This window comes from Crotalus tigris, unplaced genomic scaffold, assembly GCF_016545835.1.
Source record: "Crotalus tigris isolate CLP2741 ecotype Arizona unplaced genomic scaffold, ASM1654583v1 scf7180000019221.656610, whole genome shotgun sequence".
Taxonomy (NCBI): domain Eukaryota; kingdom Metazoa; phylum Chordata; class Lepidosauria; order Squamata; family Viperidae; genus Crotalus; species Crotalus tigris.
Window position 1 is genome coordinate 364,754 of NW_024097442.1, and position 15,828 is coordinate 380,581.

Below are 15,828 nucleotides of genomic sequence, written 5' to 3' on the forward strand. Positions count from 1 at the left end.
TGGCAATTATATTTTTAACTCTAAGACAGCAAAGTATCTTAAAATCTTTTCCCTAAACTTCTATATAGCATTTACACTTTATAATATTTTATCTGATTAGGAATATTTCAGGACTGTGATAAATATTATATTAGATACCTTCCAGATATACAAGGCCTATTTAAACATTCCTAATTGCTAAGTTTTATAACTTACCAAATTTACAGTGGAGCTTAGTTTTCTCTCACAGTTTATTGTATATTATGGGTGATATTTGATTCCTCCTTATATTTTGGCTTGCGATTAAAGTTTTATCTATCTACTCTAATTTTTTTTTAGAAATTGAAAAAAGTATCTGATTTCCCTAAAAATGGTGCAGTCTGAATTTAAGACAATCCCAGAAAGAAATTATTGGCACAATCAAATTATTTTCAATGCGTAATTTCCCAAATTCTTCCAACTAATCAGTGCATATGACATACTTGTATACATGTATAAACATGCCTATCAGAAGCTGCTCTCCAAAACAGTACAGGAACAAAAGAAAAAAATAGGCATTTATATTAATAATTTTTCATTAAAATAAACTACTTACAGATCATCTTTGACTTACAATAGTTTATTTAGTGACCGTTCGAAGTTACAATGGCACTAATAAAAGTGACTTATAATTGTTTTTGACACTTACAACTGTTGCAGCATCCCATGGTCATCTGATCAAAATTCAGATGCTTCCTAACTGATTCATATTTATGGCAGTTGCAGTGTCCTGGAGTCATATGATCAACCTTTTGCAATCTTCTGACAAGCAAAATCAATGGGGAAGCCAAATTAACTTAACAACCTTGTTACTAACTTAACAACTATTCATTTACAACTATGGCAAGGTTATAAAATGGGGAAAATTCACTTAACAATTATCTTGCTTAGCAACAAAAATTTTGGGTTCAAATGTCCATACATAGAAAGGAAAAAAAAGAAGCAGAATAGAGGAATTAAGAAAAAAAGGCATCTCACTTAATAGGGAAAGAAAAGGGGGAAAAAACTTGATAGAGATAAGGGCAGTAGGTAGTTAAGGAAAGTTTGCTTCTCTACTGACCACACAGTGTGAATGAAAGGAACTAAAGTTTCAGATTCACTGATCAAGTGAATAGTTGCTAGGTGGCAGTTGCATTCCCTCAAGGAACACCTCTAACTTAACTAGCACTCTTAAAAATAGAGGCGGTTCAGTGCCTACGAACTAAGAATAGAACAGTGGTTCTCAACCTCCCTAATGCCGCGACCCTTTAATACAGTTCCTCATGTTGTGGTGACCCACAACCCCCCATCCAGCTGGCTGGGGGGTATCAAAAACTTGACCCCCCAAAAAAAGGGAAAAAAAGGGAAAGTATAGGCAGTCCTCGAGTTACAACAATTCGCTTAGTGACTGTTTGAAGTTACAACAGCACTGAAAAAGCGAATTATGATCATTTTGCACACTTATGATTGTTGCAGCTTCCCCAGGGTCATGTCATTTACATTTGGATGCTTGACAACTGATTCATACTTATGATGTTCACAGTGTCCCAGGGTCATTTGATCAATGGCCAGGGGGCGTGGCCAGCTGATCACTCAGGTTGCAGAGTGCCTGTGGGGGGGAATCTCTGGGTCTCTGGGATGAGACTGGGATGGGTGCCTGACTTCCTTCCCTCCCCTTGTCCCTTCCTTCCTTCTTTTCTTCCTTTCCTTCACCTCCCTCTTAGTCTCTTCCTCCTTCCCTCCCTCTCCCATTGTCCCTTCCTTCCTTTTCTTCCTATCCTTCACCTCCCTTAGTCTCTTCCTCCTTCCCTCCCTCTTTCCCATTGTCCCTTCCTTCTTTCCTTCACCTCCTTCTTAGTCTCTTCCTCCTTCCCTCCCTCTTTCCCATTGTCCCTTCCTTCCTTCTTTCCTTCTTTTCCTTCACCTCCCTTAGTCTCTTCCTCCTTCCCTCCCTCTTTCCCATTGTACCTTCCTTCTTTCCTTCCTTTCCTTCACCACCTTCTTAGTCTCTTCCTCCTTCCCTCCCTCTCTCCCATTATTCCCTTCCTTCCTTCTTTCCTTCCTTTCCTTCACCTCTCTTAGTCTTTTCCTCCTTCCCTCCCTCTCTCCCATTGTCCCTTCCTTCCTTCTTTCCTTCCTTTCCTTCACCTCCCTTAGTCTCTTCCTCCTTCCCTCCCTCTCTTGCATTGTCCTTTCCTTCCTTCTTTCCTTCCTTTCCTTCACCTCCCTTAGTCTCTTCCTCCTTCCCTTCCTCTTTCCCATTGTCCCTTCCTTCTTTTCTTCCTTTCCTCCCCCTCCTAGTTCCTTCCTTCCTTCCTTCCTTCCTTCCTTCCTTCCTTCCTTCCTTCCTTCCTTCCTTCCTTCCTTCCCTTTGTCCCTTCCTTCCCTCCCTTCCATTGTTCCTTCTCTCTCATTGTTCCTTACTTCTCTCCCTCTTCGTCCCTTCCTTCCTCCCCCCCTCCATGCCCAGGAAGGGACAAGGGGAGGGGGACAGGCTGCCAGAGGCAGAGGAGCGCTCCGCCCAGCTCACTTGATCAGCTTCGCCAGAAAACAAGCCACTTGCTAAGGTAGCAGAAGCCCCAGGATCAGCGCCGGGCTACAGCTGATTCGTGCTTCTGCTAAATTAGCAAGCGGCATGTTTTCTAGCAAAGCTCGAGCAAGTTTGCTGGGCAGGAGCCAAGGAGAGCTGCTACAGCTGACCTGCTTCTTGGCTGCTCTGCAAAAGCACAGATCAGCTGTAGAGGTTCGCCCCGATCCTGGACAAGAGGGAAGGAAGGAAGGACGGAAGGAACAAGGGGAAAGAGGGAGGGAAGGAGGGACAAAGAGGGAGGCGAAGGAAAGCAAGCAAGCAAGCAAGCAAGCAAGGAAGGAAGGAAGGAAGGAAGGAAGGAAGGAAGGAAGGAAGGAAGGAAGGAAGGAAGGGACAATGTGAGAGAGAGGGTAGGAGGAAGAGACCAAGAGGGAGGGAAGGAAAGGAAGTTCCAGCCAGCAGATACTTGGCAGCCCGACTGCCGAGAAACAGAAGAGCGCAAAGCCAAGGAGAAGAAGGTGGCGGTTTCCTCCCAAAGGGGGCTCCTTTTCTCCACCCCTTCCCTGGGTTTGTGGGGAACTTCTCATCACCAATGCTCATAGGTGCTCCTTCGAGCCCGCCACAAGCTTTCTCGCCCCCTTTGCTTCTCCCCTCCGCTTTTGTGAGGAAGCCGATCCTACTTTGAAGCTTAGGAGAGGAGGAGGATTTCCTCAAAGGGGGGCAGGGGAGACAATTCAATCATTAGAAACATAGAAGATTAATAGACTTATATTCAGAAATGGTCAAAGTAATATATTACCATATGGAGCACCAGTCATTAAGTAAGTTGAAAGCTAAACCCTTCATTCCAGGCATCCACCTATACTTGTCCAAGTCCACTTACTGTATTTTATGAAGAACAGTTGATATTTTTTCTTGATATGGTCAGAATGGGAAATAAACCTAAGGAAATACACAAATTACTCTCCATACGTTGTCCTACATTAAAGGTGGTAGTCCTCTGTTCCCCCCCCCCCAAAAAAAAAACTACGTATGATTTGGTTTCAAAATTACAGATGATGTTGCACCTCGCAGTGCCATGCAGAACATTTGGGAAAATTTGCCCTTATGATTAACTATAAAGATGCTGCATGCTCTACTATGTTGTAACTCAAGGACTACCAGTACATTAAATCTAGTAACTGGAGAAGATTAGAGCTAAGGCACTGAGGCAATGCAAATTAAGTTAGCATACATTTTTGCTGACGAAGTCTAAAGAATGCATAACTAGAAGGAAGATCCTTTTGTCCTGAAGAATCAAGCCCTGGATTAATGGCAACGAGCCTCCAAATACCATTATAGTCTCCATCTCCTGCTTTGTAATATCCCAGAAGTATATTACTGGCTACTGTAAGAAACAAGATGTGAATTAAAATGGACTTGTTCTAGCCTAACAGAGCTATTCCAATCTCCTAAAACAGAGAGAAGCTTCGTATAGGCATTACAAAAGGATTACATTCATCAGGCAAGCAGCCCCTCCCATGCAGCAGTGCTGTCTGCTGCTATTTGCATCTCCACCCATTTCCTTGTTTTCAACAATATTGTCTATTCTTCTCAGTAAAAGCATTTAAATACTGTGCTAACCAAGCCAACCAAGCTTTATTTATTGATCAGTTAAGGCCAGTAAGGTACTGCAATCTAGCCAGGCAATTCTTTCATGTTGCTGGAGAGGATGGGCTATTTTGGAGAAGTGGATCATTTTAAGTCTTGTAAAGGGTTCAACAAAAAATTATCATCTTTGAATCATCAGAAAGGGTAGCATGAGGATCATATTAATACTTTGAATCATTCCATTTCCACTAACTTAAGAGGTTGAGAAAGCCTGGTAAGTATTTTTGATTCTAGCTAACTGAAAACAGAACTTGAATGGATTCAATCTCTTTTTTGGCTTACCACAGCAACAAGATCTCCAACAGTCCCTCCCTGTTGTGTTGGGAATTTGCAGCTAAACAAAGCATTCTGACAAAAGTTATGCTTCCAGAGAGACAGATAATTTTCACAAAATGCCATAAAACAAACCTTCTAAATCTTGTGGAATACCTTAACTATATGATTTAACATAAGTAAAGCAAACAAACAAATGCAGTCTCTTGATAATAGAAAAATCCATTAAGGTCTAGTTCTTACTACAATAGTAAATCTAAGCGAGCTACTTTACCTTCAGGCAACAGGTGAATATTCCTTCACATAGACAATGTAATAATAAATCTCTCTCCATTTTAAAACTTAGACAGAAAAACAGGAAACACTAAGCTTGAGCCTGATAGCTGTGGTTTTAAATTGTAGAAATTTTAATGAGGCAATTATGCTCAGAAATGCTGCAAATATTAGTTAATTCAAAAGGTAAATGATTCTTATTGCTTAACAGAAATATGCTAATTAACTGTTAATATTTTCATTAATGAATCATATATTTTATGGGATGTAGTTTAAAGTTACTCAGTAATAGAGCAGCTTCTGATAGCATTCAGACACCCAGTAGTCTCTTATCCCTTCTCATCAGTATGTATGACTGAAGCAAGGGAGAACTTTAAGATGGAAGAGATATGTGAAGAAGAAAGAATAGAAACTAAAACCTTTTCCATCTTTATAAATATCACATATTTCAAGACGTTTCATATACAGAAGATTAAAAAGTAAAACAATATATAGCTGTCTTTTCCACTCTTTTATTCTTACATTTATTCAAAATGTATGTTTCTTTATCAAATGTACACAATCATAAAAGACTTTTGTGTTCTAATAAATAGAACACAAAAACAAACAGAATGTAGAGCTTATTGGTGGTCCTTGGTAATCAGGACCAAAATTTTCATCGTAAATCAATGTGATTATAAAGGGAAATATTGTGTAAATCTAGCTGCTTAGTAAAGCAATCCCAGCACTCCCCGGATATTATTATTAAGCATATCACGGGGGATCATTTTTATATGACCATGTCTCCATCTTCCTGCAGGCTTCCCTTTTTATGTGGAGGAAGGTTGCAAATTGTCATCATGTCACACAGGACACTGCAATAATCTGAAATCTGGGCCAGTTGCTGAGCACCCAGATCACAATCATGTGACTGAGGGGGCACAGTGACAGCAGAAACTTTGAGGATATTCATAAATAATAATTGTTCAGTGCTTTCCTAAGTTCAAATAGTTGCTGAATGAGTGGTCATTAATTCATGATCACCTGTACAACAAACATTCCACTTATTGCACATTCTTACCCTCGCCTTTGTGTAAGTGCTGGAGGCGGCTGTGCCTGAGGAACAAGTAGACGCTTTCGGAAGGGATCCATCAGGGATGGTGGCATTCCAGGTCTCATGGAAGAAGTTGTACCATATGGAGAGCCTGAAGGTGATCCCACTTGTAATCCTGCCATAGGCATCCTTCCACTAGGCAGCATTCCAGGGCGCTGGTGTAAAAGAAAAAAAATGGGCATTTTAGAAAACTTGGCCCTGCAACTCTCAAGAATTCATTGGAAGCTTAAAAGACATATTATCAGACAAAGTTTGATAAAAGTATGGAATGTTATAAAGTGAATAGTAAGCCCAAGAATTTCATCCTGGTTTCTCCTTCAAATGCTTTTCATGCTGAACAGAATTAAAGCAAGAAAAACAAAATTACATATGCAGATTAAAAACAGAAAAAATTACTCAGTAAAGGCTGGAATATACAATGGTAACAGTGTAATAAAAAACCCCATGAATTATAAACACTCATATAAAATCAGTACAATATGCATACATCTCTTGTTTAGAAGTCATAACACAGAAAAAAATTTGTATGATAATATGGAAGTAAAATTTCCAAGAAAGAGTTACAATGCAACAATGGAAGGAACTATTGACTAAATCTACATTTACATCAAATTATACTGTAGCTTAAAGGAAAATTAAGTTGGAGTTGTTTACCATCTATATTGGTAAAAATTATACATTCTTCTTCTTCTTCATCATCATTCTAGCCATTGTCTATCCACTGCATGTTTCCAACCATCATTCTAGCCTCTGCATTTTTCCAACTAATATGACCTTGAACTTTCTTTTGTCAATTGGGCCCACAATACTTGCTGATATCATTAATCCATCTTGTTTTAGGTCTCTTTTTATCAAGTGGAATCCATCTATGACTGCCTTAGTCCACCTACCATCAGTTCGTCTTGCTATGTGACCAGCCCATTTCCATTTCAATACTTTTACTCTCTTGATATCATATACATTCATTTGTTCTCTGATTCATGTGCAGATCTTTCTATCTTGTCTTGTGATGCTGAGCATGTATCTTTCTATGGTTTTTGCACCACTCATAGCTTTTGTGAGGTTACTGTCCATATTTCGTTGGCATATGTTAGAAGGGGCACTGTCTTACCTGAACGCCTTTTCTCAGCACGGAGATGGAGAATCCATTAATGGGTTTGCTCTGTCTTCCTGCCCATTAGATCAAGTCAGTCAAACTTGCCACGCCCATCCTGGACTAGGACACGCCCAGTCTCGACGAGGGCGAAAGCCAGTGATGACAGTCTGACATGTTGGCTCCCAGACCCCTAACACCGGCCTTGACGGACCGAAAGGGGTGGAAGTGGATTCTCCATCTCTGTGCTGAGAAAAGGCGTTCAGGTAAGGCAACACCCCTTCTCCAGCACAGGAGATGGAGAATCCATCAATGGGACATACCAAAACCTCACTGTCCCAATGGGAGGGAAGCAGTCATGGATGGAGTCCCGTCCCTAGATACCACTTGCTGAAGGACCCTCTGTCCAAAGGAGGCATCCGTGGAAGCAAACCTGTCTAGCTTATAATGCCTCACAAATGGGGAAGGCGAAGATCATGTTGCAGCCCTATAAACCTCCTCAATGGACGCCTGTGTGGCCCATGCCGCAGAGGTTGCAGCACTGTGAGTTGAATGTGCTGTGACATGACTTGGAACTGACAGGGAACACAACTGGTACGCCTTCTCAACACAAGCCCTGATCCACCTGCCTATGGTTGAGGCAGGCACTTTCCGTCCCATAGAGAAATGGTGAAAGGAGACGAAGAGGGCTTCAGACTTGTAGAAGGAAGCCATTCTCCTGATATAATAGCGTAATGCCCTGCGGACGTCCAGTGTGTGCCACTGTCATTCCAAGTCATGGGATGGATTAGGGCAGTGGTTCTCAACCTGTGGGTCGGGACCCCATTTGGGATCGAACGACCATTTCACGGGGGTCGCCAAACAACGCAGTCCGCCATTTTTTCCCCCTTTTCCTTAGCTGTGCTACTCCCTTTTATTCTATTGGCTTTTGAAAGCCAACAGAATAGACTCTCTTGAATAGAGTCTAATTCTATTGGCTTTCAAAAGCCAATAGGAATTGTCCAGGCTGTCTCTGCCCTGCTGAGCCCGCCAAAAGTCCCATTCTGCAAACGGTGCTGTACCAGTTGAGTAGTCCTCAACTTACGACCGGTTGGGGGTCACGGCATTAAAGAGGTTGAGAACCACTGGATTAGGGCAAAAATCTGGCAAAACAATCTCCTGGGCCCTATGAAAAAGGGTGTTGACCGGTTCCGGATCGCGGTGCCTACAGCTGCGCAAAGAGACTGCTCTCTTCACTAGCTGATTCTCCGCTGCTGGTAGACCCCTAATTGGGTCAAAAAGCCGCCCTGGAGGGGCGGCTACCACTGAGGAGGTCCTCGTCATCCGTGGGAGAGCGGCAGCTTCTTCCACGGCCCGAGATTGCTCCTTTGGGCCGACGGTGGAAAGACCGGCCAGTAAAATGGCCGTTCACCTTGCCGCTGTAACCAGAAGTCAGAAGAACATCTAAGCACAGGAACCACCGTGGCTGAGCTGAGTGAGACTTTTTTCTTTCCCTCTCTTGGTTCTCCTTTTTTTTGTGCCTGTAAAAAGTACTTTTGAAATTATTTCCCTGCTCTAAGAAAGCGGCATTTGTGAGTGTGGGAAAAAGAAGTTTAAATAGACTGAATTAATTTAAAGTGACTTTTTTTTCTATTTTTATTCTTTTTTATTCACTTTGGGGTCTTGGAAATTTTTTTGTTAATATTGAATCTACCATTGGATTACATCTGAAGAATTCTTCTTTTTTTCTGTGTTTTCTGATCTTATTAATGATATTTCTAGTCTCTGGGAGGAGATTTTATATTTTACTGAGGACACCTGGTGGAAAAAGTCAAAATTGCAACTGTCTCCTTTTCTGATGGTGAGACTGATGGTGACCTTCAGATTACCATAAAAGGAAAAAGACAAAGAAATTTAACAGCTATATTGGTGGGGGTGGATACTGATTAAATGTTCCTTGAACACAGCCTCTGCTAAATGATACAGACTGTTTCTAATTATTTTTGAAATGGAGAAACTCTATGTTCAACTTGACTATAAGCTCATATTGAAAAAACTTTATGAAGCTACTGACCAAATACGTTTGCAAATAAAAGAGTGTACTATGGCAATAAAAAACAGAAATCCTGCTTTGAATTTACAAATTGACCCCCAGACTCTATCTGAGCATTCTATAGGCCAAAAAACAACAGAAGCGCAATCAACTAAGGTTAAAGAAGATTCTACTTTACTTCATATGCATGCTGATGAGATCTCCGAGGAACTAAAAAGGACTGTAACTAAACCACTTACAACTTTAAAATCAACAGAAATGGACAGACAAGCTCAACTAACTGAGAACTATGGTAGCTTGGATAAGCAACTATTAACTACAAACTTGGACATAATTGAGCCTGTTATTCAACAGTTTCAAATGTGGAGACTTGACTCTTTAAAACAAGGGATTACTTACAAAAGAGCCAGGTCTTTAAAACACAAAACGGGACACTTTTGTTTGACCCAAAGGAAACTACAAGGCATAAAAAGTGACTTGTTCATTGATACAGAGGTGTTGTTATGGAAACCTGTGTGGCATAAAAAGAAAGCTAGAATAAGATTTAAGAGTGTGACTTAAGGCTTTATATGGCAGGTTTAAAAGGCTTACTGGATATGGACTGATTTATGGCTTAAGACAGTTAAATAAGATGTTAGATTGAATAGAAATTAATTAAAGGTTTGAATTTAATAAGAGGATATTTGTCTATGTATTAACATGGTTGTTGTGGATATAGTAATTTTGGGAGGAGGTTAAAAGAGTTTGACACAGATATTGAGGGATTGATAGATTATAAACTATAATAGAAATAGAAAGGTATTTTTTTCTCTCTTTCTTGTTTTGTCTTTGTTTTTCTTTTTCTTTTTGTTCTTTTTTTCTCTTTTCTTTTTTGAACTAATATTTTTTTTATTAGAAATGATAGCTATTTTGTAAAGGAAGAAGAATAAGAAAAAAGAAGAAATGATATTAATAAATGTTTATTGAATATGTTAAAGCAGCGGTTCTCAACCTATGGGTCGCGACCCCATTTGGGGTCGATCGACCATTTCACGGGGGTCGCCAAACCCCGCTGTCCACCATTTTTTTTCCCTTTTCTAACTGTTCTACTTCCTTATTTGGCTATATAGAAAGTGCTGTTCCTGCCTCCCTCCTCCTTGCGCATGCGCAGCTTTTTTCTATTTAAAGTTAGGAAGTTTCGGTTTCGGAGCACGTGGAGGAAAGCAATACAGAGGACAAGCGAGAGAGAGCAAACAGCGGAAAGCAAGAGAGAAAACAACTAAAAACAGTAAGTTTCCTCTCTGGCCTGCCGCTGAGCTTCCTCTGCTTGACAGAGGAATATATGTACCGTATTTTCCGGTGTATACGGGTACTCTCTAATTATTTCAGTGGAGTTTAAGTTTGTAGTTCGTTTTGTTAAAGTTAAATAAACGAATCAAAAATTCTTGCATACTTATCTCTCTAAGCGTCAAGGATCGCAAAGCAACATGAGCCCCAAATTACTTTTGTGCATCAATTTCTCACTATTTCCCATTGTGCCAAGGCAAGGTTTTTTTTTTGCATCGTATCGTAGAAATCCCATCATTTTTCCTGCTGCCCAGCCGCTTCTCTCTTTGTTCCGGCCTCTCCCCTCGTCGCCTGCTGCGCTGTCCAGATTACTGTTTTGGGCTCGTCTCGCCACCACCCCCTCCCTCACTTCTGAGTGCCACCTCCGCCTCCGGAGCCGACCCTCCCCTCTGCCCGCTGCCCTGGTCAAGTCCCTTCGCGCGCTCCACTCACCACTCGCTTCTGTCCATTCAGGGCTGTTTGCACTCTGCTCCTCGTAGCCACCGATGCCGCCTCCTCGCCATGTCCCAGCGCGGCGCACGCCAAACGCACCAAAAGGATCGAGTCTCTCTCAGGGATGGAGGGCACCTAAAGCCGAGCGGGGAGTGGAGCGTGCGCCAGCAGGAGCGCCGTGCTGGGACATGGCGAGGCGGCGGCGGCTACGAGGAGCAGAGCGCAAACAGCGCTGAATGGAGAGAAACACTTCTCTCCATTCACCACTGTTTGCGCTCTGCTCCTCGTGGCCACCGCCGCCACCTCCTCGCCATGTCCCAGCGCGGCGCTCCTGCTGGCGCACGCTCCACTCCCCGCTCGGCTTTAGGCGCCCTCCATCCCCGAGGCGCACGCCAAACGCACCACAAGGATCGAGTCTCTCTCGGAGATGGAGGGCGCCTAAAGCCGAGTGGGGAGTGGAGCGTGCACCAGCAGGAGCGCCGCGCTGGTACATGGCGAGGAGGTGGCAGCGGTGGCCACGAGGAGCAGAGCGCAAACAGCCCTGAATGGAGAGAAGTGTTTCTCTCCATTCAGCGCTGTTTGCGCTCTGCTCCTCGTAGCCGCCGCCGCCTCCTCGCCATGTCCCAGCGCGGCGCTCCTGCTGGCGCACGCTCCACTCCCCGCTCGGCTTTAGGCGCCCTTCATCCCCGAGGCGCACGCCAAAGGCACCACAAGGATCAAGTCTCTCGAGCTCAACCTACCAGCAGGAGCCCCGCGCTGGGACATGGTGAGGCAGCGGCGGCTATGAGGAGCAGAGCGCAAACAGCGCTGAATGGAGAGAAACACTTCTCTCCATTCAGCGGTTTGTGCTCTGCTCCTAGCTGCCGACGCCGCCTCCTCGCCATGTCCCTGCGCGGCGCTCCTGCTGGTAGGTCGAGCTCGAGAGACTCGATCCTTGTGGTGTGTTTGGCATGCGCCTCGGGGATGGAGGGCGCCTAAAGCCGGCCACGGAGTGAGGAAAGTGGGGTCGGGATGATCTGGAAGATGAGGCAGGCAGGAGCCGTGGAAGTGCAGTCGGTATCTGAGCCGTCGGTGGCAGCGGTGGCGGGGGCAGTGGCCCCCGGCACCAGTACTCTCCCTTTGGAACCGGCAAAGGATACGGACCGCCAGCTGCGTCTTCGCCTCTGTGTCCTCAACCGAGCAGGATTACGTGGGCACCCTTCGCTTCCTGCAGTCGGTAAACACCGGGGCTCCGGAGGGTATGCCTGGACCCCAGAAAGGGGAGGGAGTCACTGGGGCGGGCGAAAGGTTGCGTCAAGGAAGAGGAAGGGCAGCTGTGCATCTGCTGAGGCGATGGGACCCACGGTGGCCACTTGGCGGCCATGCCCACTCGGTAGCCACGCCCACTCAGCGGCCATGCCCACTCAGTGGCCACGCCCCTGGGGTCACCACAACATGGGGAGCTGTATTATGGGGTCACGGCATTAGAAAGGTTGAGAACCACTGTGTTAAAGAAAAAGGGAGTGAAGAGACACCCGAAGTATTAATTATGTATTTAGATTAGAAATATGGAATATAGCAACTGAAATAGTAAAGCTTAATACAGGATTTGGATTTATTTAGATGAAATGTTGCTGATTAAGAAAAAAGAATATTAATAAATGATTATTGATTATGTTAAGGAAAAAGGGAATGGAGAGACACCTGAAGTATTAATTATGTATTTATATTAGCAATATGGAATATAGCAATTGAAATAGTAAAGCTTAATATAGGATTTGGATTTATTTAGATGAAATGTTATTGATGATTGCTTTGATTGACTTAGCTGTATTGAAATACATTAACTTGAATATAATATGTTATTAGAGGGAATAGAGAGGGGTTTTTAATGGTTTAATCTGAACTTTATGAGTATGACTTTGTTTTTGGACAATTGATTGCCCTGCCACCACGTTGATTCTTAAGCACTTGTTTGTAAAATGAAAAAACTAATAAAACGTATTTTAAAAAAGGGTGTTGACCTTGGGAATGAAGGTAGGATCCAAGCGAAGGACCACCCCGTCCTGGTGAAAGATACAAAGGTCATCCCTGTGCCCAAAGCTCAGAGATTCGCTTGGCTGATGTGATAGTGAAGGCAACATTGAGAGATAAGGACCGCAGAGCACAAGTTATGAGAGGCTCAAACGGTGGCTTGGTGAGAGCCCGTAGTACCCACGGCAATTCCCAAGAGGGATACCTATGTACCACGGGCGGTTTTGTGTTGGTGGCGCCCTTGAGAAAGGAGCATATTCTGGGATGCTGGGCCAAAGGAACAGAATTGGCACAGGTAAGTAAGGTTGATAGGGCCGCAACCTGCCTGCGGATGGTATTAAGCACTAAGCCCTTATCGAGGCCTTTGAGCAAGTACTACAAAATCTGTGGAATTGTCAATTCCAAGATATCTAGCTGCCTCCTCTCACACCAATGGCAAAAATTCCTCCATGTGGAGTCATAGATGCGATTTGTTGCTGGCCATCAGGAGGCCTGAATCATGGAAATCACGCCTGATGAATATGATTCCTGGGTCAGGATCAAGCGCTCAAGTGCCAGGCGACTAACTGCAGCCACTGGGGTTCTGGGTGTTGTAGAACTCCCTGGTTGAGAGACATGCAATCTGGGGGAATTCTCCATGGGTGAGATCTGGAGAGATTCACAAGGTCGGCAAAGCACAACCTCCGTGGCCAGTACGGGGCCATGAATATTAGCCCCGCCCGCTCCTGCAGCAGTTTGCGGATGGCTGCCGGGATCAGAGGGAGAGGGGGAAATGCATAAAGCAGGCCCCCTGGCCATAGACCACAAAGAGCATCTGCTCTCTCTGCCCCTGGAGACGGGAACCGGGAGAAGAATCTTGGGAGCTGGGAGAAGAGAACAGGTCTATGACCAGTTGTCCGAAGCGCTGCGCTATCTCTGCGAAGAGATCCGGGTGCAGGTGCCATTCGGAATGATCCACGGTCGACCTGCTTAGAAAATCCACTTGCCGGTTTGCCTGTCCCGAGATATATTCGGCCCTGAGGGAGGACAGGTTGGTCTTTGCCCAGGAGCCCAATAAATGGGCCTCGGCCATGAGGGACCTGGACCAGGTACCCCTTGCTGGTCCATGTGGGCCTTTGCTGCCACGCTGTCCGTAAGGACTAGCACGTGTTGCCTTGCAACCTTGTTGCGGAAGTGGCAGAGAATCAGGTGTATGGCTCTGAGCTGCAACCAATTGATATTGTGTTTCAGGTCTGCTTGGGACCACTGGCCCTGAGTGAACTGAGACCGAAGGTGCGTTCCCCAGCCGAACAGACTGGCATCTGTCATAAGCGTGAGCCGGACGGGTTCCTTGAAGAATGACCCTTTGGCTACCACTGGCGAGAATCACCATCGGAGGGACCACAGGGTCTCAGCAGGAACCCTTACAGTTGGTTGGAGGAGCTGGTGCCCAACCTTTGGAAGGGGAGCAGGAACCATTGGAGGTTCCTGGAATGCAGTCTGGTCCAGGGCATTATTGCGATACACAAAACGATCTTTCCCAGGAGTTGGGAAAGCAGGGCCAGTGTCACAACGCGCTCTCTGCATACCTTGAGGACCAGGTTTATTTATTTATTTATTTATTTATGAGACTTATATACCGCTTTAAGTGCAAGCACTCTCTAAGCAGTGTACACCAGTAAGCAATGTATATATATATTTACATTGCCCCCAACAATCTGGGTCCTCATTTTACCTACCCCGGAAGGATGGAAGGCTGAGTCAACCTTGAGCCGGTGAGATTTGAACCGCTGACCTGCTGAACACAGTCAGCTAAACTGGCCTGCAGTACTTCACTCTCACTGCTGCGCCACCTCGGCTCATTCTGGATGCTGTCCCGACGTTCCTTGGATAAGTAAACCTGGCAACTGACTGTGTCTATGATGGCGCCCAGGTGTAGGAGCCAGGTCGAGGGAACTGTCTGGCTCTTCCGAAAGTTCACTGAGAACCCGTGCTCCTAGACAACCTTGATCGACAATGACAGGTCCGACTGGGCCGCTAGAAGGGAGGACGACTGGATGAGAATGTCGTCCAGGTAGCATTGAATGCATACCGATACCAGTCTCAGGTGTGTGGCGAGCACCGCCAGGATTTTGGTAAACACCCTGGGAGCTGACGAAAGGCCAAACAGCAGGGCCCTGTATTGATAGTGATGGCCCATATAACAGAACCTGAGGAACTACCGGTGGTCGGGGAGGATGGGGATGTGGAGATACACTTCTGTGAGGTTCATGGATATCAGGAAGTCTCCCTTCCACATGCTATCCAAGATGGACTGGAGTGTTTGCATCTTAAATTTCCGGTATGCAATATGGGAATTCAGACTTTTGAGTCTAGAATCACCCTCCATCCTCCTGAGGCCTTGGAACCACAAAGAGGATGGAACAGAATTCACCACCCTGTTGACCAGCCAGCACCGGTTCTATGGCTCTTATGTCCAAGAGATGACGAATGGCCTCTTGCACGAGGCCCTTTTTGACTGGGTTCTTTCATTGGGGGCAAGAAATGAAGCACCCTGGTGGGCTGGACATGAATTCTAGGGACAGACTGTATTGAATGGTTTGGAGGACCCAGGAGTCTGTGGTGGTGGCTTCCCACTGGTGGGCAAAGAGTGTTAGTCTGCCACCTATGGGAGGGGCAGCTCAAGAGTCACTTGGACATTCTAAAGGGGCGACCTCCTCCCCCGAAAGGGCCACTTGCCCTGGTACTGCTGCCTGGGTCTGGAACCCTGTCTGTCAGATGGGCAATCCTGTCTGGCTGTGAAGGGGCGAGGGGGCAGTGTGGGACTGAGCTTGTTCCTGACCGAAATGACTGCCTACAGGCATAAGGATTAGTACATCTGTCAGCCTGCCTGTTGAGATGGGTCAGCACCTTCCACTTATCCTTATTCTTGGTCAAATAAGGTGCTAGGGCCTCCCCAAACAGCTGACCCCCCTGATAAGGGGCCACAGCCAGATGCCACTTAGATTTGGCGTCAGCTTGCCAATTCTTAAGCCATAGTAGTCACCGTGCTGTGACATTGGAGGCCATGGTCCTGGAGGAAAACCTGACTGTGTGCAGTATTGAATCAGAGACATACTCTGATGCTGCAACTAGTT

General features: G+C 45.1%; 1 protein-coding gene across 1 annotated transcript in view; it reads right to left on the reverse strand.

Annotated features, from left to right (window-relative positions):
• The window catches only part of SMARCD2 (SWI/SNF related, matrix associated, actin dependent regulator of chromatin, subfamily d, member 2), an 85,836-nt gene that overhangs the window by 40,723 nt on the left and 29,285 nt on the right, over nt 1-15,828 (reverse strand). The window contains exon 2 of the mRNA XM_039361234.1: nt 5,784-5,971. Within this exon, the coding sequence (XP_039217168.1) occupies nt 5,784-5,971 (188 nt within the window). The remainder of the gene's footprint in view (nt 1-5,783; nt 5,972-15,828) is intronic.